This window comes from Cyprinodon tularosa, unplaced genomic scaffold (genome assembly GCF_016077235.1).
Source record: "Cyprinodon tularosa strain WSP-4 unplaced genomic scaffold, ASM1607723v1 ctg794, whole genome shotgun sequence".
NCBI classification, from domain to species: domain Eukaryota; kingdom Metazoa; phylum Chordata; class Actinopteri; order Cyprinodontiformes; family Cyprinodontidae; genus Cyprinodon; species Cyprinodon tularosa.
Window position 1 is genome coordinate 606,593 of NW_024039556.1, and position 27,083 is coordinate 633,675.

The 27,083-nt window shown below is 40.8% G+C and overlaps 1 protein-coding gene across 4 annotated transcripts in view; it reads right to left on the reverse strand.

The window, feature by feature from the left end:
* The window catches only part of vps8 (VPS8 subunit of CORVET complex), a 68,643-nt gene extending 57,657 nt beyond the window's left edge, over positions 1–10,986 (reverse strand). Inside the window, exons 1-9 of one of the 4 annotated variants that reach the window (XM_038271198.1) lie at positions 10,832–10,986; positions 9,456–9,524; positions 7,176–7,306; positions 4,211–4,307; positions 4,095–4,127; positions 3,929–3,983; positions 2,672–2,677; positions 2,374–2,498; positions 1,444–1,530 (exon numbers count right to left, since the gene is read on the reverse strand). In XM_038271198.1, coding sequence (XP_038127126.1) covers positions 1,444–1,530; positions 2,374–2,498; positions 2,672–2,677; positions 3,929–3,983; positions 4,095–4,127; positions 4,211–4,307; positions 7,176–7,306; positions 9,456–9,524; positions 10,832–10,903 — 675 coding nt within the window. In that variant the 5' untranslated portion in view covers positions 10,904–10,986. Of the gene's footprint in view, positions 1–1,443; positions 1,531–2,373; positions 2,499–2,671; positions 2,678–3,928; positions 3,984–4,094; positions 4,128–4,210; positions 4,308–7,088; positions 7,307–9,455; positions 9,525–10,831 lie in introns of all 4 variants that reach the window. The other 3 variants (XM_038271195.1, XM_038271199.1, XM_038271197.1) reach the window with 3 other exon arrangements.
* Between the last annotated feature and the right edge of the window lie 16,097 nt (positions 10,987–27,083).

A 27,083-nucleotide genomic window follows, 5' to 3' on the forward strand; every position in this document is an offset into this window, starting at 1 on the left:
ACTCCAAATTAAATATTTAGTTTGTTAAATAAATATTTAACTCCAAATTAAATATTTAGTTTGTTAAATAAATATTTAACTCCAAATCAAATATGCAGTTTGTTAAATAAATATTTAACTCCAAATTAAATATTTAGTTTGAAATTTAAATATTTAGTTTTTTAAATAAATATTTAACTCCAAATCAAATATGCAGTTTGTTAAATAATTATTTAGCTCCAAACTAAATATTTAGTTTGGAAATTTAATATTTAGTTTGTTAAATTAATATTTAGCTCCAAATTAATACTTTATTTTTCAAATTAAATATTTAGTTTATTAAATAAATATTTAGTCTGGAGCTAAATATTTTGTTTGCAAATTAAATATTCATTTTGAAAATTAAATATTTTGTTTTTTAAATAAAGTTTTTGGCTACAAACTAAATATTTAGTTTGCAAATTAAATATTTAGATTTTTCAATACATTTTTAGCTCCAAACTAAATATTTAGTTTGTTAAATAAATATTTAACTCCAAATTAAATATTTAGTTTGTTAAATAAATATTTAACTCCAAATTAAATATTTAGTTTGTTAAATAAATATTTAACTCCAAATCAAATATGCAGTTTGTTAAATAATTATTTAGCTCCAAACTAAATATTTAGTTTGTTAAATTAGTATTTAGCTCCAAATTAATAATTTATTTTTCAAATTAAATATTTAGTTTATTAAATAAATATTTAGTCTGGAGCGAAATATTTAGTTTGCAAAAATAAATATTTAGTTCGCAAATTAAACATGCAGACGACCTTGTTTCTGAGTCTAAACCAGCCTTTAGTGTTGATGATGGAATCAGTGGGAGAGAAGTCAGGAATGTAAACAATGGAGAGCAACATGGAAGGAAGCCAGGGCGTAGTCAGCGTGCTTTATTGTTTCTTTCTATTATCTATCTGAATCACTCTCACCAGAACTCCTCCATGTTTATCAAATCTAAACAGAGCTTTTTCTGCTGGTTAGATCAGAAGCGACTGGTGTGGTGTGTTGACGTCCGTACGGTGCGTTCAATGGTATTCCTTTTTTTTTTAGCTCTGGTGTTCCCGCAGCATGCTGGTCGGAGCCGAGATGATTTTAATGTGGGTCCCTTCCCGAGTCGTTTGGCCTGAGTAAACACGAGTCAGTGAGGTGTTCCCACTGCCACTAGAAGCCCATTGTTCCCAGGTTTAAACAGGTTTTTTGGCCAATCAGAAAGAGGGATAATTCATGCAATAAATGGTTTCTATGGGCTGAGGTTATGGAGCTAAATTCCAAAATATTTCTAAAACAGAAACAAAAAAAATCTAAAACTGAAAGAACTTTTTTAAAACAGAAAAAAATCTCAAAGTGAAAAGTCTTTAAAAAAAGTTCAAAAAGATTTTTCTGATTCCATTTTTTTATTTTCTTAAGGTTCAAACTTCACTCACCTTCACATGCAGTATGGCAGTTCCTGGAGGATGGGCGTCTGTGATGGTCCTCAGAAGCTTCCCGTTAGCCAGATCCCACATGGTAATCTGGCCAAGCACAATTCATAGAGCAATAGTGTAACTTCTAGGTCTCACACTTCTATAAACCGACTGATATATTTATGAAGTTTAATTTTGTTTCAAAACTATTTTTGCAATGTAAGTGGGAATTTGAAGTAGTAGAGAGACTTACATTCTAAGTTTTGTATTTGTAGACTTAAGATACTACCCACAGGTCACAGATCATTTTTACTGGTGTGACATTTGTGTCAAAAGTGAAAATGAAGGCGCAACCTGTAAAACTGAATTTGTGACACACAGCAGCAGATTCAAGCAGTAGTATTCATTAGTTTGTATTTGTGTTAAGGAAAAACATAAATATATATATATATATATATATTAGGATCTTAATATAAATATTTGAATTTGTTTTGCACCATTTGTTTTAGATCAACTGTAGCAAAACTGAATGGAAGACATTTTTGATCTGCAACTCACGGAACACAATTTGTTTACCTGTACTCAAGAATTTGAAGAGGTGTCAATTTTTTTGTAATTGGGACAGATTTAAAAAATCTACATGTTTTTGATGTGCAACTTGTAGAACAGAATTTGTCTACTTGTAGTTCAAATTTGAACAGGCGCAAAAAAAATGTGTGCCTGTGAATTTTTTTTTTAATTATTATTCTACAAATACAAAAAATAGAATGTAACTCTCTCTACAACTTTAAATTCACACTTACAATGCTCATAGTTTTGAATTAAAATAACCTTCATAGATAAACAAATGAACAGATCTGGGATGAGCTGAGTTAGGAGGACGGAACTACAGGTGGACCCAGAACCCGCCGTCCTGCCGCCTCAGCTGGTCTGTACCGAGCTCAGACATACCTGGCCTTTAGCAAATCCACACAGAAGACGAGAGCAGTCGTGGTTGATGCTGAGAGCGGACACGGCGCCGAACTCTGCTCCTGTCGTCTTGCTGCCCAGACACAGCCGCAGAGCCTGGTTGGTATCTGAGGAGAAATTCAGGCCCTGGTTTACAAACAGCCTCTTCATACAGATTTCAGAACCGACGGATGCGGCGCATGCCTCAAACTGACACCAACAAAGCAAAGGTTCAAACGGGACACGATGCTTCCAGCAGGCAGAAAACAAGAGAACAGCCATTAAACAGACGGAGCCGTACCTTTTCCTGCCCGCGCCGGGCCATCGATGTGTCAGCACAACAAAGAGACATCAGTCAGCTTTTATCACATCGACGCAGATGGATGTTAGAAACGTTTTCTGGGGACTGATTGGGATTTGGACCCATCGGCTGAGATTTCTATGTCTGACTTCTAAGAAATGTCTGAAATCTGCTGTTCTGAGGCCGCGTTCTAGAACAAGAATAAAACTTTATGGAAACGATACAATGGAGGCTCTAAATGGACACAGGAAGCTAGAGCTATGATGCAGCTCGTAGATTTCTGATGTTCTCCTGTTTTTTGTTCATTAGCCTCCAGAACACCTTTATCAAACAGGGAAAAGGGAAACTACATGATGAGTCTAGATGTGGGAACTGGGCCACACCACAACTGCTTTACATATTTGCATGAGTCAGTTCTGGAAAATCAATAAATGAAAAAAAAAAACTGAGGCAACTTCCTCTCTGAGTTTTTTTAATATGAAGGGACTATTGTTGTGTTTTGTAGGAATCATTTTATGATTTTCAATTCATTTCAAAGAAAAGAACAGACCCCTGGTGAAGCTGAGACTTTACAGGGAGTTATACTGCTTAGGAGTTTAAAACAACATTTTAGCAAAGAAATGACGTGCAATCGATGGGTCTCTTATGGTCTTCTTCCTCCTCTTCTCACTCAGTAGCGGTTGGCCAATAAACCTATCAATGTGTTACCGCCACCAAATGGAAAGGAGGGAAACAGCTTCTTAAGGCGTTTTAGACCCACATGTGTAAATCTGTGCTACTTCTAAACTACTCAAAGATAAAACACCTGCGGTCATATGTATCTAGGAGCTGACATCCAGAAATAATAACAAATATTACATGAACTTTTACTGACTTATGTTAACAAATGCCGACACGTCTGCATTCATGTTTATTGACGGCCATCTAACCCCATACATCCTGCTGCCTAATGATGTCTAACCAGGAATGCTGATATTCTAGATAAAGTCCTGCCTTATTCATTCTCACTTTTTTTTAAATATTTTTTACTGAAATGCTGATGAACCTGATCTTTACAAGAAGTGCAGCATCAATCGATTATTCTAGTGATTGATCATGGGTCACTTCAATCATTTATCGGTTTTTAAGTCATCTAACAAAAGATGCTTTTGTTAATTGAATACCTCTTAAAAAAAAGGTGAACTAAAAATACATAAAAAATACAATAATAAGCAGGAAAATAAGGCTGAACAACGAATAGAAAGGACCTGGACTCACCGAATACCAAGGCGAGACCATGAGATGTTCCTACAGCGATAACTCCAGACATGGCCTGAGAGAACAAGCAGACAAGAGCGCAGAGTTTAGGAAACATCAGATTGGGTCGCAGCAGCCTGTCTGTCTGCTAGCAAAGAGTTTAGGTGTAGAACAGCCAGATCCTTACTATGGCGGTGGGAAGCCCGGCGTCCACTTTGTCCTGAAGGGAGAAGAAGAGTATCTATCATCACCTCATAACAGCAGGGAAACGTTTTCCTGTTTGATTCATATTTCTGGTCTTACTGAAGCAGCGACCATCTGGGCAGAGATGCCCTTCAGCAGGCTGAGACGAAGGACCGAGCCGTGGACGGCCGCGCTCTGATCCAGAGGCCTCCTCTTTCTTCAATACAGAGAGAAAATAGGAGCCAACAGTAAGTCTGAATCAGAAGATGAAGCTTTATTTAGTGACAAAAATGCTTGGCTACTAATAAAAACCCAGAACAAACAACGCACGGCAGAACGTTAGCCCGTCTGCGGCAGGCAAGGGCTGACGTTAGCCTGTCTGCAGCAGGCAAGGGCTGACGTTAGCCCGTCTGCTGCAGGCAGACTGACGTTAGCCTGTCTGCGGCAGGCAAGGGCTGACGTTAGCCCGTCTGCAGCAGGCAAGGGCTGACGTTAGCCCGTATGCAGCGGCCAGGGCTGACGTTAGCCCGTCTGCGGCAGGCAAGGGCTGACGTTAGCCCGTCTGCTGCAGGCAGACTGACGTTAGCCTGTCTGCGGCAGGCAAGGGCTTACGTTAGCCTCTCTGCGGCAGGCAAGGGCTGACGTTAGCCCGTCTGCGGCAGGCAAGGGCTGACGTTAGCCCGTCTGTGGCGGCCAGGGCTAACGTTAGCCCGTCTGTGGCGACCAGGGCTGACGTTAGCCCGTCTGCGGCAGGCAAGGGCTGACGTTAGCCCGTCTGCAGCAGGCAAGGGCTGACGTTAGCCCGTCTGCGGCAGGCAAGGGCTGACGTTAGCCCGTCTGCGGCAGGCAAGGGCTTACGATAGCCTGTCTGCGGCAGGCAAGGGCTGACGTTAGCCCGTCTGCGGCAGGCAAGGGCTGACGTTAGCCCATTTGCGGCAGAGAAGGGCTGACGTTAGCCTGTCTGCGGCAGGAAAGGGCTGACACAGACGGGCTAACGTTAGCCCGTCTGCGGCAGGCAAGGGCTTACGTTAGCCCGTCTGTGGCGGGCCAGGGCTGACATTAGCCCGTCTGCGGCAGGCAAGGGCTGATGTTAGCCCGTCTGCGGCAGGCAAGGGCTTACGTTAGCCCGTCTGTGGCGGGCAAGGGCTGATGTTAGCCCGTCTGTGGCGGGCAAGGGCTGATGTTAGCCCGTCTGCGGCAGGCAAGGGCTTACGTTAGCTCGTCTGCGGCAGGCAAGGGCTGACGTTAGCCCGTCTGTGGCGGGCAAGGGCTGATGTTAGCCCGTCTGCGGCAGGCAAGGGCTTACGTTAGCCCGTCTGTGGCGGGCCAGGGCTGACGTTAGCCCGTCTGCAGCGGGCAAGGGCTGACGTTAGCCCGTCTGTGGCGGCCAGCGCTAACGTCCCTTTTAACAGGAAGAAACCTCCAGCAGAACCAGGCTCAGTGTGAGCGGCCATCTGCCGAGGCCGACTGCGGTTCAATAGTTCAGTTTATTAGTGAATGAACTGTTCTATCTAATGAAACCCGGATGATGTAAGGATCTCATCTACATGCAGTAGAACAGAAAGCCCTCTCTAGCATCTCTGAAAAGTCCAAACATTGGTTTAAATCTAATCCTTCCTCCTGTGAATTTGAATCAACTGGAGCCACATTTATTGTGCTGATTATACTAAGCGAGTTCATGATGATCAGTCTGATCGCAGTATCACACTGATTGCGCCCACAATCTTACATAATGTCTGAAAATGGCTCAAATGCCATTTACATCATAGATCAGCCATAACATTATGACTACCTGCCTGGTAATGGGAGCCTGTGAGCGCCTTAGCACCAGAACCTGTGTGTTCCTGATCTCTGCAGAATAGGGCTGAAACCACTACCGTAAATTCCGGACTATAAGCCGCTACTTTTTTCCCGCTGTTTGAACACTGCGGCCTATAATACAGTGTGGCTAATACAGGTTTATGCGACAAGGATGAGACTGAAGTCAGTGACAGCATCCTGAAGCTGTTCCATTCAGACACCGAGGAAGAGGACTTGAAAGAAAGTGATTAATGACTTTTCCTGGTCGGCTGCAATGTTCTGTGCGTTGTTCAATTAAAAGTACTGGTATATGCAGCGTTATTTGCGTGTTACCGACATGTGTTACAGGTAGTTTGAAAAAAAAAAAAAGGGCATTCATCAATATGTAACGTATTTGTTTTTTTTATCATACGGATTAAATCAAACGTTAAAAAAATGCTCACGTGTAATATCTTTATTTGTAAATATCTCATACAACGTGGGAAACCTGCGGCTTAAAATCCGGTGCGGCTTATAAAAGCACAAAATTGATTTTCTTTCTAAAATTAGAGCGTGCGGCTTGTAATCAGGTGCGCTCTATAGTCCAGAATTTACGGTAATCAGGTTAATCAATTTTTTAAATAATGGTCAACTAATTTACTAGTGGAGTATAAATGGAGTATAGTGACCCAAAAACATGCCTTTAGCTGACAGAGCGACACACTTACAGCAGCGATTATATCAAAATTGTAAAAAAAAAAAAAAACATATAATAAATAAAAACATGTTTTTTCTGTCAATCTGCTCTATCCAGAACTCCTCAAGTGGAAAAGTTTTAGTTTCACTTGGTTTAATCTAAGAAAAAAGTGTTCTTTAAGGAACCATTGGATATCTGATTATTAATCTTAAGATGAATCAAAAGATTAATTGATTTGCAAAATAATCGTTAGTTACAGCCCTACTGAAGACATTCACTTTTCAAACATTCAAACTTAACGTTGCTTCTGTTTTAATTCAATCTATTACAATAAAAGTAACAGCTCTATATCCCACAGGAAAGGAGTATAAGACTAGAGATCGAGGCATATCCATCCAGTCACAACGTCTTTTATTTTCTGTCCTCAGACTTTAGATGCTGTATAAACTTAATCAGTGGAGGCAACTCTATGAGTTCAGCCTTCCTATTGACCAATTAGTCTAAGGAGGAAGTTCAGTTTACCTGTCAGAGGTCATACTGTTATGGCTGATGGGTGGAAGCAGGTTTAGAGCACTTTCAAACAGGGCAGGTTTCTGTGTGTGTTCATGCCGTTTGAGGTGCGCAGGGTCTCCGCTGTCCGAGCTGGCCAAGGAGGACGTGTCACAGGACTGAGCGTCCATGTTGTCCGTGTTTAAAATGCACGTGTCCTCCAAAACAAACGGCTCCTCCTCTTCCTCCATCTGCAACACACAGGGGAGAAAAAAAACAAGTTAAGCTCCGCCTAGATCAAACTACGGAGTTCAAGCTGAAGGTGGAAGGAGAACCAGGCAGCGCCAGACATTGGAATTTTCTTCCGGAAGAAACTTGGAAGGTCAAATTTACTGGAGCGTTTTATTTCTTTTGGTGAATATTTTGCCTTCAGCAGGCCCAGAACCAGTAATAACATGGAGGTGGGGTTCAATATATATAAACCAGGGAGGTTTGGGGGCAGGAAGAGCAGAAGAAATGAAAGACAGAAAGTCAACTGGTGGAATCTGAGGATATAAGATAGAGTTTTCCTACTATTTAAAGGCTATTAGTAGATTCCTCCTTATATATCCTGGTGATTTGTGACCAATAGTTATTCATTCATTTATCTAGATTTGTATTACATACACTAAATAAATTATACACATTCTTAAAGGAGAATTCCGGTTTTTAACACTTTAAGCCCATTTTCTGTAGTGTCCAGGATGAAATCGAATGATCGACACCAAAATTTTGACAATTGCTCCTGTCTCTGCTTTTTGGCTCATACAGAATCACCCCCTGGCTGCTTTAGAATGGCTTCCATTGTGCATGTCCGATAATGTCCTTAAAACAACCTTAAACGTTCTTTTTTTAAAATATGCTACTCACCGGGTCGTCAGCGCTGTTCAATGATGTTCCTAAAAAAGTTTCGTAAAGAAAAAACGTTCCTGTAGTGTTTTATTTAGCATTTTGTAAATCCCATTGAGTTCTGTTGGAATAGTCAATATTCCGCTGCCACCGGAAACGGAAATGGGGCCTGTTTACACAGTTGTAGTCTTTTCGCTTCACTCCGTGTACTCCGATGTCGAGAATCAACAATCCACCTTTCGTATTCCATTTTCAGAGTTTTTTAAAGTGTTTAACAGAGACGTTAGCACCTCGACGTCGGAGTACACAGAGTGAAGCGAAAAGACTACAACTGTGTAAACAGGCCCCATTTCCGTTTCCGGTGGCAGCGGAATATTGACTATTCCAACAGAACTCAATGGGATTTACAAAATGCTAAATAAAACACTACAGGAACGTTTTTTCTTTACGAAACTTTTTTTGGAACGTCATTGAACAGCGCTGACGACACGGTGAGTAGCATATTTTAAAAAAAGAACGTTTAAGGTTGTTTTAAGGACATTATCGGACATGCTCTATGGAAGCCATTCTAAAGCAGCCAGGGGTCGATTCTAAATTAGCCAAAAAGCAGAGACAGGACCAATTGTCAAAATTTTGGTGTCGATCAGTCGATTTCATCCTGGACACTACAGAAAATTGGCTAAAAGCGTTAAAAACCGGAATTCTCCTTTAATTTGTGTCACTGTGATTATTCTCATAAAGATTTATCCTCATATATCCTGGTAGATAAACTGAATTTATTTTTTATCCTCTTAACATTCACCTCATTTTGGGTAATCCTCGCCTATTTTGCATACCCAAATGGAAAAGCAAATAACTTAACAACTGTAAGCCCAAATTAAATTACATTACTTGAAAGCTAACACCCTCTATTTGATGAATATCTAAATTAAAATTGGGTGAGTAGAACACAGACCAAGCTGCATCAGTTCAAACATGACTCAAAGTTGGTGGTTTGTTCTCGGAAATTATGGGACTTTTTTGAACAGCAGTAATAAAGACATTCTTGAGAAAAGGCCGGTCTCATTGTATTAGATTTGTTCCACATCATGTCAACCACGAATGCAGAAAATTTCCAACCTGTAGCTACATCAGTTCCAGAGCTGTGGGGTTTTTTAACTTTTGGTGTCAGTTTGGAGCTGCACTCAATGGCTCCACCTGCTGGTGTCTGTGTTTCTCTCTAACACAAGCCTGTAATGCGGTACCCCTATAAATAAACTACACACATTTGGGGTTGTTTGAAACCTTAATTTATTGGCTACAAAGCCCAACAGCCCAAAGGGTCTTAACCAATTACAGCAGAGAATAATAACGTCAATCATATTGCACGCCACTTGCTGACAGGAAATGAAATCGAGGTGAGATTGCGGGGACTATATCTCACTTAAATCGCATCATAAAAATATGCAGACACTAGTATCTTGTAGATAAAAAGACGATGTAAAGAATCATACCAAACAACGCCGGACTGACCTGACTGAGGATGCTCTCCAGGGTGGGAGGCGTGTCCACTTGGGGGATGTCAAACTCCTTATCGTCAATCTAAGAAAAAACATAAAAAAAGAAGAAATACCAAACAGAAACAAGAGAATTAGAAGCAACTTTTATGTTGTAATCTGTGACACATCTTTTTGCATGACATATGGCATTATTCTTAAACAGGGGGTCCACAGAGGTACTGCATGGGGGTACCTAAAGTTTAGGTTGATTAAGTTTTTTTTATATTAGCCCCTGAAATTTCTTCCACTAATTGAAATGTCTTTAAATCCACATTAACATGAATTCAGCACACTGTAGTAAACAGATAAATGGAGGCAGAAGATGTCTTTCAGTCATCAATTAACACATTCAGCGACACACAGGAGCTCTTTCAATCTGGGCACCGTTTCATTTACAACACCTGTCCCATCAACCAGGAATCAGAATCAGAAATACTTTAATAATCCCAGGGAGGAATTACTTTAGTTACATTACTCCATCTGTAATAGAGTGACTATAGGACCAGTTTGATAGAACACAATATCATACAATATTAGGGGGTCCCCACTGCATCTCGCCATTAGTTTTGGGGTTCTTCGCCTGGAAAACGTTGAAGACCCCTGATCTAGAGGCAGCAACAGGATCCGCTGGCTTGTAACCACATGTTTCAGACTGGATGGTGGGATTAGTATGGACGACTTAAAAATAAGTCATCGTAAATGCATGAATAAACGTAAAAATAAAAGTGGAAGTCTATATTTTTTGAATAATAATTGATCAATTGATAAAGAAATATCTTATTTTTACTTTATTGTCACATTTAATGTCACACAAATTCATATTATTAGCCACTTTTTCAATAATTTTATATTATTAAGTCCTTCATTTATTTCTGTATGTGTTTTTAATTATGGCAGGATTGGTCCTCCATAGAAAGGAGCTTAGGGCTGGACTATATGGATTAGCTTCTTCTAACACCGCAGAAAGCTTCCCTTGCAGCTTCTGGATTAGCATATTATTCAGTGGTCCGTTTGGGCCGAACTGGACTCTGACTTCTGGGTTCATAAAATCTGGTTTCTACAGAGTAAAAAATGCTGCTAAAAATGGGGAAACGACAGAAGATTGGGAACAGGATGATGACGAGGAAACTTTGATGATTTGATCCCTACTTCATCCAGAAAACAGAGTTTTATTCCTAATTGAATATGTTTTATATCTATGATGTAATCTGAGGGGAACCATCACGCATCCAGGTTTATAAAATCCCAAATTAAACAGACACCTGTCCACCACAGCCTGTAACATCCAGCTGACTCTTTGGGTTTATGTTTGGTATCGAACTGAAGCAGAACAGAACCAGCTTCTCTCACCGATTCTACTTCCATGAGGTTGAGCTGCGAAGAAGCGGACAAAAGGCTTCTGCTGTCTGGAGACTGCGACATTTCTGTGTTTACATTCACATCCGAGCATCCAGGAAGTCCTCTAACGCATTCTTCTTCTACTGCACAGAAAACTGCTTGGAGTAAACGCGAAAACCCGGTACCATGAACACTACTGCCATCTACTGGACAGATCAGCCTGGGAGGAAAACACCACCCGATCCATCCTGGAAGCACGATCCGTTCTGCGCATGCGCCTTCAGCTCGTTTGTGCATCCAGATATACATCCGGGTCGTCCTCGATTTTATTTGGTTAAAAAGACTAATATTACGTTTTCCTTTCCCCAAAATTATAAACGTACTAAAATATAACGTGTTAAAGGTTAATAATGTATTTCATGAGAAAATGAATGCCTTAAAATTCTTTCTGTTTTTTTTTTATTAAGACATTTACATGAAAAATACCCTCAAAGAAGATGACAAAAATGTACACGACAAGAGGAAGGTTAATAGCAGTGGATTTATTTAAACAAACATTTAAATACAACATAGAAAGAGCCAGAGAACTTTGAAAAACAAAAAAAAAGGTGGATGCAATTAGAATAACAGATGATGGGAGAATTTAAGACTCACTTTTTGGCATATTTGTCCTTTTTTTTTTATCTTTTTAAAAGAAAAAAGTTTGTTTGTTTTTTGTTTTTACTGTGTCCTGTCTGGCAATGTGACAATAAGAATAACTGTCTTGATGCCAAAAAGAGCCCAACAGATTTTACTTTCACAAGTGGAGCAGTACGGCTATCACCATAGTGTTCCGCTTGATTTATGCATATAAATTGCTTTATTGTATTTATGCAGGGAATTTTACAGATTATATGGACACTGCAATGTATGAACAGGAAAGGAAAAACAGAAACACAGGAGAAAAGATGAAAGAAAGAGGAGATAAAAGGAATACAAGGTTTTCAAATCATTAATAAAGCAATGAAAGGAAGGTTTACATTTCTCCATTTAGCACAGTGGATATAATATTTACCCAACAGCAGGATGATATTCATAGTATCAGAAACAGGCAAAGGAAGATGGTCCAAATAAAGAATGACATAATTTAGAGCAAATTGAGGCAAATCATTAATTTTCAAAGAAATCCAATCTTTTATCTCTTTCCAGAAGAGGACACAGGATATAAAACATATGTTCAAGAGTTTCACAGTTATTAAAATTACAATTATTTTCTTTCTACAATTCTATTCTTTTTTTTTATTCTGCCACAGGATGAATTTTGTTTATAACTTTAAAACACGTTTCTTTGACTTTAGGTAGAATGGGCCATTTAACAAATTTTGAGAATGCTATATCAGCTGTATCTGAACTAACAGGAATATATCTCTTCCAAGTAAATCTATCATAATCATGACATTTTCTGGCTTTCGAAAAACTGTTAATGAATTTATTATTGCATTTTTGTTTATCAAATAGATTGCATTGTGGAATCAACAAGCTGGCCAATATTGGTGGGTATTTACTGTATAACCTAGAATTTTTAATCAAGTGAATTATCAGCAGTGAAATCGATTTACACAGTTTGTTATACTCCCTTAAAGAAAAATTTACATCTTTTTTTTTATCTGAATAATTTAAAATATCCGTGTTATCATTAAATAAATCTGTAACATAAATAATGTCTTTTCGAAGATAGGTTTACGATTAATTGTTATTACTTTATTGTTCCATAGGGTAGGGCTATGGGGAGAAAAGCTGTGGGTGGAAATTATTTTCCAATAATGCAAAATCTGCTGTGGAAGTTGGACAGCTTGGTTTGAATCCAGTTTACATCAAAATTACATTTTGGAATAAAGTCTAAACCTCCTAATTTATCAAACAAGGATCTTGGAATGTGATACAACATAGAATTCAGGTGCAGCATATAATATTTGATCCAGTTAATTCAGAAGGTACCAACCATTGATTCAGTATCTGGAGTTTTAATACCACCTTTATTGTATTCTTTAAGCCACTGAGATTTTTTGATGTAATGCGTTTTATTCCTCCATAAAAATTAGAATATTTTTTGGGTTTGCTTTACTCGTGTTTTTAGAGGAAATAAACAAGGAGTGGCAGGGATAGATCAGTTTGGAGATAACTTCAATTTTGGACAGAATAGTTCTGCCAAATATAGCAAGGTCTCTTGTTAACCAGTGACTAAGGCCTTTTTTCAAATCCAAAATACGATTTGTGATATTTCTATCTTCTCTTCTAGTTAAGTGTTTTGATATTGTCAGCCCCAGATATTTAACTTCAGTTACAACTTGAATTGGGGCAACGGAGGGATCAGGACTTGTATGAATAAGGAGTAGTTTGCATTTTTTGATATTAAAAGTAGTGTTGCACCGATACCGATACCAGTACCGGACGGGGCCCCAATACTGCCCTAAAATGGTGGTATCGGTATTGGCGAGTGGCAACAAATAGGGCAATGATACCATTTTGAGAGCCATAAGTTTATTCAACTATTGTCACCCACTCCTGGTAGGCAATAAAAAGTTCTACTGGATTCACTTTTTATTAGATTTTTTCCTGCTTCACAAAGGTAGGCAGCAGCTTGACAAAGCCATGATGGCAATTATTTTACATTATTATGGTATCGGTATCGGCCGATACTGCACAGCCAGGTATCGGGTATCGGTATCGGGGCCAAAAAATGGCATCGGCGCAACACTAATTAAGAGATAAACCAGACGCTACAGAGTAGATGGAAATAGTACTGAGGGCTTTATCTTTCATTGATTTATCTTTTAAAAAGATACAGGTATCATCTGCAAATTGGCTTATTCTAAATTCTCTATGGAAAATTGCGAGACCTTGTGTGTCATTGGAGTTTTTAATTAACAAAGCGAGCAGCTGTGTTGCTAAAATAAAAACATAAAAAAAAAGCTTTGGGGAAATGGGACAACCCTGTCTGACTCTGCATTAAATCTCAAATCCAGGAGTTATTCCTGGGTTTAGAGAGACCGTGCTACTGACGTCAGTGTAGATCATTTTAACTATTACACAAAATTTGCTTCCAAAACCCAAAAAGTGTAAAGTTTTTTGCAAAAAGGGCTGTTCAAATGTGTCAAAGGCTTTAAAAAAGTCTAAGAACAATATTTAGCTATTTGTATGAATAAAGTCTCTATAATCTAATAGGTTAATAATTGGTCTAGCATGGTTATATATAACTCTACCGTTCACAAAGGCTGATTGACACTCATCCACTAGTTTTGCTAATCCTATATCTATCTATTAGAGTAGATGTGAGCAATTTATAGTCGTTGCATAGTAGTGTTATTGGACTCCAATTATCTAATAACAATCAATCTTTATTCATCTTTGGAATTAGGGTTATAACACCTCTTTTCATCGTAGGGCACAGCTGACCAGATGAAATGCATTCAAGCAGGGCATTATAAAGCAGTAGTCTGATATCATTCCAAAAATTGATTATAAAACTCTATTGTTAATCCAGTCTGCAGGATTTTCCTTTCGACATTTTTGCAATTGCTAAATTTCAGCTCTTGAATTTTGAGGTTGTAATCCAAAAGTTGCTTAAAATTCCCATTAGTTTTTTTCTCTATATTTCCCAATTTTTTCAAAAAATATTTGACAATGGTCTACTGAAAATTTGGACGTATACAGTTTTTATAAAAGTTTCTTACTTCCTTATTAACTTCATCTTGGTTATCAATACTTATATTATCAATAAGTAACTTATTACTTTTCCTCTTTGTTTGTCTTTGTTTTTCCAGATTAAAGAAATAGGAAGTGTTTTAAACTACCTTGCAAAAGGGCACTATCAAGGGTTACCCACCTCTTTACTACACTTCCAACATTTGTTATCCTTTATTCAGATTGATCATTATTGAGTAATACAGAGAATTGTTAAACCTAAATTTTTTGAGATTTATTCAACTTTTATTGAATTATTTGAAAATATACTGAACAGAGCATCTCTAATGTCTCCATGGCATTAGGTTGACCTTAGATTGAAAAGAGCATGGAAAGCACCTAATACCGATGTACCTCTGCAGGAGAGTGATTGCTGATGCTGCAAACTGATTTTAATTCAATTCAATTCAGTTTATTTATATAGCGCCAATTCACAAGATCATCCAGTCAGATTGATTCAAGGTTTCTATCTAAGGAAAACCAGTTGATTGCATCAACCCATTGACTTGCAGGAAATCCCTCACACCAAGCATGCTTGTAGCGACAGTGGAGAGGAAAAACTCCCTCCGAATAGGAAGAAACCTCCAGCAGAACCAGACTCAGTGTGAGCGGCCATCTTTTGGGGCCGACTGGGGTTCAAGGAGACAGAAGCAGAGATAGAAAAAGCAACTGTAAAAGGAAACACACAGCCAGGCAGACGAGCTCCGAGCCAGCTCCCCTGTCATAGGATGAAGAGAGCACATCCAGTTAGTCACAGTCAGAGAAACAGGACTACCCTTATTTTAAATCTGAAAATGTACAAATGAATAACAACTTTTAATTTTGATAGTTGATATCTGAATGAGGTATATATATATATATATATATATATATATATATATATATATATATATATATATATATATATATATATATATATATATATATATATACACTCACCGGCCACTTTATTAGGTACCCCATGCTAGTAACGGGTCGGACCCCCTTTTGCCTTCAGAACTGCCTCAATTCTTCATGGCATAGATTCAACAAGGTGCTGGAAGCATTCCTCAGGGAGTTTGGTCCATATTGACATGATGGCATCACACAGTTGCCGCAGATTTGTCGGCTGCACATCCATGATGCGAATCTCCCGTTCCACCACATCCCAAAGATGCTCTATTGGATTGAGATCTGGTGACTGTGGAGGCCATTTGAGTACAGTGAACTCATTGTCATGTTCAAGAAACCAGTCTGAGATGATTCCAGCTTTATGACATGGCGCATTATCCTGCTGAAAGTAGCCATCAGAAGTTGGGTACATTGTGGTCATAAAGGGATGGACATGGTCAGCAACAATACTCAGGTAGGCTGTGGCGTTGCAACGATGCTCAATTGGTACCAAGGGGCCCAAAGAGTGCCAAGAAAATATTCCCCACACCATTACACCACCACCACCAGCCTGAACCGTTGATACAAGGCAGGATAGATCCATGCTTTCATGTTGTAGACGCCAAATTCTGACCCTACCATCCGAATGTCGCAGCAGAAATCGAGACTCATCAGACCAGGCAACGTTTTTCCAATCTTCTATTGTCCAATTTCGATGAGCTTGTGCAAATTGTAGCCTCAGTTTCCTGTTCTTAGCTGAAAGGAGTGGCACCCGGTGTGGTCTTCTGCTGCTGTAGCCCATCTGCCTCAAAGTTCGACGTACTGTGCGTTCAGAGATGCTCTTCTGCCCACCTTCGTTGTAACGGGTGGTTATTTGAGTCACTGTTGCCCTTCTTTCAGCTCGAACCAGTCTGGCCATTCTCCTCTGACCTCTGGCATCAACAAGGCATTTCCGCCCACAGAACTGCCGCTCACTGGATGTTTTTTCTTTTTCGGACCATTCTCTGTAAACCCTAGAGATGGTTGTGCGTGAAAATCCCAGTAGATCAGCAGTTTCTGAAATACTCAGACCAGCCCTTCTGGCACCAACAATCATGCCACGTTCAAAGTCACTCAAATCACCTTTCTTCCCCATACTGATGCTCGGTTTGAACTGCAGGAGATTGTCTTGACCATGTCTACATGCCTAAATGCACTGAGTTGCCGCCATGTGATTGGCTGCTTAGAAATTGAGTGTTAACGAGCAGTTGGACAGGTGTACCTAATAAAGTGACCGGTGAGTGTATATGTACATAAATATACATACCTAAAGTAGGAGTGCTTTTGAGGCCCAGGTTGTAATGTTGTTTAACCTTCAGCTTAAGGTTTAAACCAACTTTCTAATGCTATGATATCAGTCATCAGTTATTGTGAGGACCTGTGCAGATTGAGCCCCTTTGCACATTAGACAACAATCCATGGATTTTTCTTATGTGAGGGGATATTAGGGAAGTGAAACCAACCTGCTAAAAAGCTACTATCTATGTGCAGAGAAGGATGTAAATAAGGTCTTTCAGCGTTATAAGCAGAAAAAAGCTCCAGGTTCTGATGGTATTTTTGTCCCACTCCGCCTGAAAAATTGTGCGAAGCAGCAGGTCCCCATCTTCACTCGTAACTCTTCAATAAGTCACTGAAACTATGAGGTCCAAATGCTCCACCTCATGCAGTACCCATGAAATACACCGAGCTAAATGACTACAGCCTGGTACCCTAATGTCTTTGGTCCTGAATCGTTTTAGCATCGCTCTCCATATCAACACCTTCCAGTTCATTCTTTTGGATACCAAGATGTTCACAGGACAGAAGGGGAGTTTTTAAAAGATGGGGTTATTAGAGATGTGAAGTTCACTAACAAAAGTAATTTTGAGAATCAGCAGCTATCAGCTCGACCTGCTGTCCTCCATTTGTTTCCACAGTGAGTTATGTTTGCATCCAGAATGATCGTTGGACACGTCACTGAGATAATCTCTCCTGAGGAAAACGTCTGATCCCCTTTTATTGGACAGCTCCATTATCCTCCTTAAGTATGACTTTGTCATCATCCAACCTTCTTTATACTGACAGAAAGTTAGAGCACAGAACATGCGAAAGACATGCACATGGATGATGGCCCCTGATGGAAACATTTACAAAAACCAAGGTTCCCCAAATGCAGTGAACGGTTGAAGCACTTTGCTCTAGAACCCAAACATCTGAAGGTGAGAACATCAGCTTGGATCATACAGTATGGAACAACAATGATGTTCTCATTTTCACTTTTAAATTTTGCTAATGCTTTCATAGCATTAGTAGATTACTATAACTTAAAAAATATAGACAAATCACATTGCATAGTCAGTCTGAAGTCAATGGAGTCTATAAATCATGTAATATACTGTAACATATTATACAAATCCATCACAACAAAACTAATGTGTTAATGGAGCATAATAATACAGATCTGCCAAAAGTTCTAAATACAATAAATACATATATATATTGGATTGCTGATAGCGCAAATGTATATATATATATATATATATATATATATATATATATATATATATATATATATATATATATATATATATATATATATATATATATATATATATAATATATATATATATATACATTTGCGCTATCAGCAATCCAGTTAATAAATAGAGATCAGTGATGCTACCAGAATCTCCTCTTAAAACATGACAGATTCAAGATTTATCAGTGAACCCTACCTTCATGCAATCTTTTACCCACCAATGCTTCATGGGTTACTGGTGGTTTAAATCTGCCTCTAATCTGGTTCCTCACTTGATTAGATTAGGTTAGATGAACCTTTCCATTAGAGACAGACCATCGGATATTTGGGGCTGATATTAAGGTTTATCTCTCGTCGATGTGTGAAAGCGTTCTCTATTCATTAGTAATTCAGCAACCATGCCTTGGGATCCATTGCTGCTCCCTCCACCTGCTATGTTTGATTGATTTGTTGTTAAAGGTTTATATTTTGTTTAAAATGAGACTGTTGTAACATTTGTTATCATGGTGTCATTTGTATTGTGTAAATGGCGCTCCAAAACCGGCAAAACATATCTGAGATCAGTTAAACTGCTGTCAAAATTACTGGAATTGGCCTTAAAGTGTATTTTACTGGTTGATCTCTAGTTTCCATCACCTTCCTGCTTCAGCAGCTATTCAGGTTTGGCTAACACTGCTTTAAACCTGGCAGAGTTGGATCTGCTCAGGCCCAAATGCTGATTCCACATTTAAGGTAGAACCTTCTGGAACAGTTGGGTTTTCTAACCCTTTCCACAGTGTGGTTCTAACGCTGAGGGCCTCCTGGTGCCCTGCTGGGGCCAGTGTTAGGGCCTCTCTGATGCCAGGCAGCCTGAGCTTAAGGCCTGACCGACTCAGCCTCTGGAGTCATGCCTTTGTCCTTCAGGACTGCAGCAGCATTTCTCTCCTCTTTCTTGTTTTTCTTTGATCTTGGGAAACAAAAGGATCCAACATGGATGACTTCCGGGCTTTCCGCTGTGTCTTTGAGGCCACGGTCGCTGCTGATGAAGCAAGAGTAACACCCCATTGAGCTCTGAGAGTTCTCTGTCTTCAGACTTTTCTTAGTCTCCTGCAAAAAAATGAGGTTAGGGCCACTGGAACAAAATGAAGAAATTCTAACTTTAATCTCAGAATTCTGACTGTTTTCTCAGCAGATTAAACTCAAATAAAAAAAAATATTTTTTTTTCATTGCCCCTAATCCTCTTCAATAGAAACCGCCCAGTTTCTCATTACCATTCATCTGATCCACCTGCTCATCTCGATTTAACCTGCCTGCTTCCAGTCACCAGTGCCAGATTACTCAAGTAATATTCACAGATGTGATACATGGTATGATTCCCTACCCTTTGGATCACAATCACTGTCACATGATACCACGTGACTGATCTTCTAATGGGTGAGGATACATGTTGATGGGTGAGGATAGATGTTAACTGGTGGAATTAGATGTGGATGGGTGAGGATAGATGTTAATGGGTGAGGATATACAGTATGTTTATGAATGAGGATAGATGTTGATGGGTGAGGATAGATGTTAACTGGTGGAATTAGATGTTGATGGGTGAGGATAGATGTTAACTGGTGGAATTAGATGTTGATGGGTGAGGATAGATGTTAATGGGTGAGGATATATGTTGATGGGTGATGATAGCAGTCGATCGGTGAGGAGGGATGTTGATGGGTGAGGATAGATGTTGATGGGTGAGGATAGATGTCGATGGGTGAGGATAGATGTTGATGAATGAGGATGGATGTTGATGGGTGAGGATAGATAAGGATGGGTGAGGAGGGATGTTAATGGGTGAGGATAGATGTTAATGGGCGAGGATAGATGTTGATGGGTGAGGAGGCATGTTAATGGGTGGGGATATATGTTGATGGGTGAGGATGGATGTTGATGGGTGAGGAGGCATGTTAATGGGTGGGGATATATGTTGATGGGTGAGGATGGATGTTGATGGGTGAGGACAGATGTTGATGGGTGAGGACAGATGTTGATTGGTGAGGAGGGATTTCTATGGGTGAGGATAGATGTTAATGGGCGAGGATGGATTTCTATTGGTGAGCATAGATGTTGATGGGTGAGTAGGGATGTTGATGGGTGAGGAGGGATGTTAATGGGTGAGGATGGATTTCTATTGGTGAGCATAGATGTTGATGGGTGAGTAGGGATGTTGATGGGTGAGGAGGGATTTCTATGGGTGAGGATATATGTTGATGGGTGAGGATAGATGTTAATGGATGAGGAGGGATTTCTATTGGTGAGCATAGATGTTGATGGGTGAGGATGGATGTTAATGGGTGAGGATGGATGTTGATGGGTGAGGATAGATGTTGATGGCTGATGATAGCAGTTGATGGGTGAGGATAGATGTTGATGGGTGAGGAGGGATGTTGATGGGTGAGGATAGATGTTGATGGGTGAGGATAGATGTTAATGGGTGAGGATAGATGTTAATGGGCGAGGATAGATGTTAATGGGCGAGGATAGATGTTGATGGGTGAGGATAGATGTCTATGGGTGAGTAGGGATGTTGATGGGTGAGGAGGGATTTCTATGGGTGAGGATATATGTTGATGGGTGAGGATAGATGTTAATGGGCGAGGACAGATTTCTATTGGTGAGGATAGATGATAATGGGTGAGGATAGATGTTGATGGGTGAGGATGGATGTTGATGGGTGAGGACAGATGTTGATGGGTGAGGATAGATGTTGAGATGTTGATGGGTGAGGAGGGATGTTGATGGGTGAGGAAGGATTTCTATGGGTGAGGATATATGTTGATGGGTGAGGATAGATGTTGATGGGTGAGGATAGATGTTGATGGGTGAGGATAGATGTTGATGGGTGAGGAGGGATGTTGATGGGTGAGGAAGGATTTCTATGGGTGAGGATATATGTTGATGGGTGAGGATAGATGTTGATGGGTGAGGATAGATGTTGATGGGTGAGGATAGATGTTAATGGGCGAGGACAGATTTCTATGGGTAAGGATAGATGTTGATGGGCAAGGATAGATTTCTATGGGTGAGGAGAGATGTTGATGGGTGAGGAGGGATGTTGATGGGTGAGGATAGATGTTGATGGGTGAGGATAGATGTTAATGGGTGAGGATAGATGTTAATGGGCGATGACAGATTTCTATGGGTAAGGATAGATGTTGATGGGCAAGGATAGATTTCTATGGGTGAGGAGAGATGTTGATGGGTGAGGAGAGATGTTGATGGGTGAGGATAGATGTTAATGGGTGAGGATAGATGTTGATGGGTGAGGAGGGATGTTGATGGGTAAGGATATTTGTTGATGGGTGAGGATGGATGTTAATGGGTGAGGATAGATGCTGATGGGTGAGGATGGATGTTGATGGGTGAGGATATATGTTGATGGGTGAGGAGGGATGTTGATAGGTGAGGATATATGTTGCAATGCAATCTTTTACCCACCAATGCTTCATGGGTTACTGGTGGTTTAAATCTGCCTCTAATCTGGTTCCTCACTTGATTAGATTAGGTTAGATGAACCTTTCCATTAGAGACAGACCATCGGATATTTGGGGCTGATATTAAGGTTTATCTCTCGTCGATGTGTGAAAGCGTTCTCTATTCATTAGTAATTCAGCAACCATGCCTTGGGATCCATTGCTGCTCCCTCCACCTGCTATGTTTGATTGATTTGTTGTTAAAGGTTTATATTTTGTTTAAAATGAGACTGTTGTAACATTTGTTATCATGGTGTCATTTGTATTGTGTAAATGGCGCTCCAAAACCGGCAGAACATATCTGAGATCAGTTAAACTGCTGTCAAAATTACTGGAATTGGCCTTAAAGTGTATTTTACTGGTTGATCTCTAGTTTCCATCACCTTCCTGCTTCAGCAGCTATTCAGGTTTGGCTAACACTGCTTTAAACCTGGCAGAGTTGGATCTGCTCAGGCCCAAATGCTGATTCCACATTTAAGGTAGAACCTTCTGGAACAGTTGGGTTTTCTAACCCTTTCCACAGTGTGGTTCTAACGCTGAGGGCCTCCTGGTGCCCTGCTGGGGCCAGTGTTAGGGCCTCTCTGATGCCAGGCAGCCTGAGCTTAAGGCCTGACCGACTCAGCCTCTGGAGTCATGCCTTTGTCCTTCAGGACTGCAGCAGCATTTCTCTCCTCTTTCTTGTTTTTCTTTGATCTTGGGAAACAAAAGGATCCAACATGGATGACTTCCGGGCTTTCCGCTGTGTCTTTGAGGCCACGGTCGCTGCTGATGAAGCAAGAGTAACACCCCATTGAGCTCTGAGAGTTCTCTGTCTTCAGACTTTTCTTAGTCTCCTGCAAAAAAATGAGGTTAGGGCCACTGGAACAAAATGAAGAAATTCTAACTTTAATCTCAGAATTCTGACTGTTTTCTCAGCAGATTAAACTCAAATAAAAAAAAATATTTTTTTTCATTGCCCCTAATCCTCTTCAATAGAAACCGCCCAGTTTCTCATTACCATTCATCTGATCCACCTGCTCATCTCGATTTAACCTGCCTGCTTCCAGTCACCAGTGCCAGATTACTCAAGTAATATTCACAGATGTGATACATGGTATGATTCCCTACCCTTTGGATCACAATCACTGTCACATGATACCACGTGACTGATCTTCTAATGGGTGAGGATACATGTTGATGGGTGAGGATAGATGTTAACTGGTGGAATTAGATGTGGATGGGTGAGGATAGATGTTAATGGGTGAGGATATATGTTTATGAATGAGGATAGATGTTGATGGGTGAGGATAGATGTTAACTGGTGGAATTAGATGTTGATGGGTGAGGATAGATGTTAACTGGTGGAATTAGATGTTGATGGGTGAGGATAGATGTTAACTGGTGGAATTAGATGTTGATGGGTGAGGATAGATGTTAATGGGTGAGGATATATGTTGATGGGTGATGATAGCAGTCGATCGGTGAGGAGGGATGTTGATGGGTGAGGATAGATGTTGATGAGTGAGGATAGATGTCGATGGGTGAGGATAGATGTTGATGGGTGATGATAGCAGTCGATCGGTGAGGAGGGATGTTGATGGGTGAGGATAGATGTTGATGGGTGAGGATAGATGTTAATGGGTGAGGGTGGATGTTGATGGGTGAGGATAGATGTTGATGGGTGATGATGGATGTTAATGGGTGAGGATGGATGTTGATGGGTGAGGATAGATGTTGATGGGTGATGATAGCAGTTGATGGGTGAGGATAGATGTTGATGGGTGAGGAGGGATGTTAATGGGTGAGGATGGATGTTGATGGGTGAGGATAGATGTTGATGGGTGAGGATGGATGTTAATGGGTGAGGATGGATGTTGATGGGTGAGGATAGATGTTGATGGGTGATGATAGCAGTTGATGGGTGAAGATAGATGTTAATGGGTGAGGATAGATGTTAATGGATGAGGATAGGGATGTTGATGGGTGAGGATAGATTTCTATGGGTGAGGATAGGTGTTGATGGGTGAGGATAGATGTTAGTGGGTGAGGATATATGTTGATGGGTGAGGATAGATGTCGATGGGTGAGGATAGATGTTGATGGGTGATGATAGCAGTCGATCGGTGAGGAGGGATGTTGATGGGTGAGGATAGATGTTGATGGGTGAGGATAGATGTTAATGGGTGAGGATGGATGTTGATGGGTGAGGATAGATGTTGATGGGTGATGATGGATGTTAATGGGTGAGGATGGATGTTGATGGGTGAGGATAGATGTTGATGGGTGATGATAGCAGTTGATGGGTGAGGATAGATGTTGATGGGTGAGGAGGGATGTTGATGGAAGAGGATAGATGTTGATGGGTGAGGATGGATGTTGATGGGTGAGTAGGGATGTTGATGGGTGGGGAGGGATTTCTATGAGTGAGGATATATGTTGATGGATGAGGATAGATGTTGATGGGTGAGGATAGATGTTAATGGGCGATGACAGATTTCTATGGGTGAGGAGAGATGTTGATGGGTGAGGACAGATGTTGATGGGTGAGGATAGATGTTGATGGGTGAGGATAGATGTTGATGGGTGAGGATAGATGTTAATGGGCGATGACAGATTTCTATGGGTGAGGAGAGATGTTGATGGGTGAGGAGAGATGTTGATGGGTGAGGATAGATGTTGATGGGTGAGGATAGATGTTGATGGGTGAGGATGGATGTTGATGGGTGAGGACAGATGTTGATGGGTGAGGATAGATGTTGATGGGTGATGATAGCAGTTGATGGGTGAGGATAGATGTTAATGGGTGAGGATAGATGTTAATGGGTGGGGATATATGTTGATGGGTGAGGATGGATGTTGATGGGTGAGGACAGATGTTGATGGGTGAGTAGGGATGTTGATGGGTGAGGATAGATGTTGATGGGTGATGATAGCAGTTGATGGGTGAGGATAGATGTTAATGGGTGAGGATAGATGTTAATGGGTGGGGATATATGTTGATGGGTGAGGATGGATGTTGATGGGTGAGGACAGATGTTGATGGGTGAGTAGGGATGTTGATGGGTAAGGATATATGTTGATGGGTGAGGATGGATGTTAATGGGTGAGGATAGATGCTGATGGGTGAGGAGGGATGTTGATGGGTGAGGATATATGTTGATGGGTGAGGAGGGATGTTGATGGGTGAGGACAGATGTTGATGGGTGAGTAGGGATGTTGATGGGTAAGGATATATGTTGATGGGTGAGGATGGATGTTAATGGGTGAGGATAGATGCTGATGGGTGAGGAGGGATGTTGATGGGTGAGGATATATGTTGATGGGTGAGGAGGGATGTTGATGGGTTAGGATATATGTTGATGGGTGAGGATAGATGTTGATGGGTGAGGATAGATGTTAATGGGCAAGGATAGATTTCTATGGGTGAGGAGAGATGTTGATGGGTGAGGATAGATATTGATGGGGGAGGATAGATGTCGATGGGTGAGGAGGGATGTCGATGGGTGAGGAGGGATGTCGATGGGTGAGGTTGGATGTTAATGAATGAGGATGGATGTTGATGGGTGAGGATAGATAAGGATGGGTGAGGAGGGATGTTAATGGGTGAGGATAGATGTTAATGGGCGAGGATAGATGTTGATGGGTGAGGAGGCATGTTAATGGGTGGGGATATATGTTGATGGGTGAGGATGGATGTTGATGGGTGAGGACAGATGTTGATGGGTGAGGACAGATGTTGATTGGTGAGGAGGGATTTCTATGGGTGAGGATAGATGTTAATGGGCGAGGATGGATTTCTATTGGTGAGCATAGATGTTGATGGGTGAGTACGGATGTTGATGGGTGAGGAGGGATGTTAATGGGTGAGGATGGATTTCTATTGGTGAGCATAGATGTTGATGGGTGAGTAGGGATGTTGATGGGTGAGGAGGGATTTCTATGGGTGAGGATATATGTTGATGGGTGAGGATAGATGTTAATGGATGAGGAGGGATTTCTATTGGTGAGCATAGATGTTGATGGGTGAGGATGGATGTTAATGGGTGAGGATGGATGTTGATGGGTGAGGATAGATGTTGATGGCTGATGATAGCAGTTGATGGGTGAGGATAGATGTTGATGGGTGAGGAGGGATGTTGATGGGTGAGGATAGATGTTGATGGGTGAGGATAGATGTTAATGGGTGAGGATAGATGTTAATGGGCGAGGATAGATGTTGATGGGTGAGGATAGATGTCTATGGGTGAGTAGGGATGTTGATGGGTGAGGAGGGATTTCTATGGGTGAGGATATATGTTGATGGGTGAGGATAGATGTTAATGGGCGAGGACAGATTTCTATTGGTGAGGATAGATGATAATGGGTGAGGATAGATGTTGATGGGTGAGGATGGATGTTGATGGGTGAGGACAGATGTTGATGGGTGAGGATAGATGTTGATGGGTGAGGAGGGATGTTGATGGGTGAGGAAGGATTTCTATGGGTGAGGATATATGTTGATGGGTGAGGATAGATGTTGATGGGTGAGGATAGATGTTGATGGGTGAGGATAGATGTTGATGGGTGAGGAGGGATGTTGATGGGTGAGGAAGGATTTCTATGGGTGAGGATATATGTTGATGGGTGAGGATAGATGTTGATGGGTGAGGATAGATGTTGATGGGTGAGGATAGATGTTAATGGGCGAGGACAGATTTCTATGGGTAAGGATAGATGTTGATGGGCAAGGATAGATTTCTATGGGTGAGGAGAGATGTTGATGGGTGAGGAGGGATGTTGATGGGTGAGGATAGATGTTGATGGGTGAGGATAGATGTTAATGGGTGAGGATAGATGTTAATGGGCGATGACAGATTTCTATGGGTAAGGATAGATGTTGATGGGCAAGGATAGATTTCTATGGGTGAGGAGAGATGTTGATGGGTGAGGAGAGTTGTTGATGGGTGAGGATAGATGTTAATGGGTGAGGATAGATGTTGATGGGTGAGGAGGGATGTTGATGGGTAAGGATATTTGTTGATGGGTGAGGATGGATGTTAATGGGTGAGGATAGATGCTGATGGGTGAGGATGGATGTTGATGGGTGAGGATAGATGTTGATGGGTGAGGAGGGATGTTAATGGGTGAGGATATATGTTGATGGGTGAGGATAGATGTTGATGGGTGAGGATAGATGTTGATGGGTGAGGATAGATGTTTATGGGTGAGGAGAGATGTTGATGGGTGAGGATAGATGTTGATGGGTGAGGAGGGATGTTGATGGGTGAGGATAGATGTTGATGGGTGAGGATAGATGTTAATGGGTGAGGGTGGATGTTGATGGGTGAGGATAGATGTTAATGGGTGAGGGTGGATGTTGATGGGTGAGGATAGATGTTGATGGGTGAGGATGGATGTTAATGGGTGAGGATAGATTTCTATGGGTGAGGATAGATGTTGATGGGTGAGGATAGATGTTGATGGGTGAGGATGGATGTTGATGGGTGAGGGTAGATTGCTATGGGGGAGGATAGATATTGATGGGTGAGGATAGATGTTGATGGGTGAGGACAGATGTTGATGGGTGAGGATGGATGTTGATGGGTGAGGGTAGATTGCTATGGGGGAGGATAGATATTGATGGGTGAGGATAGATGT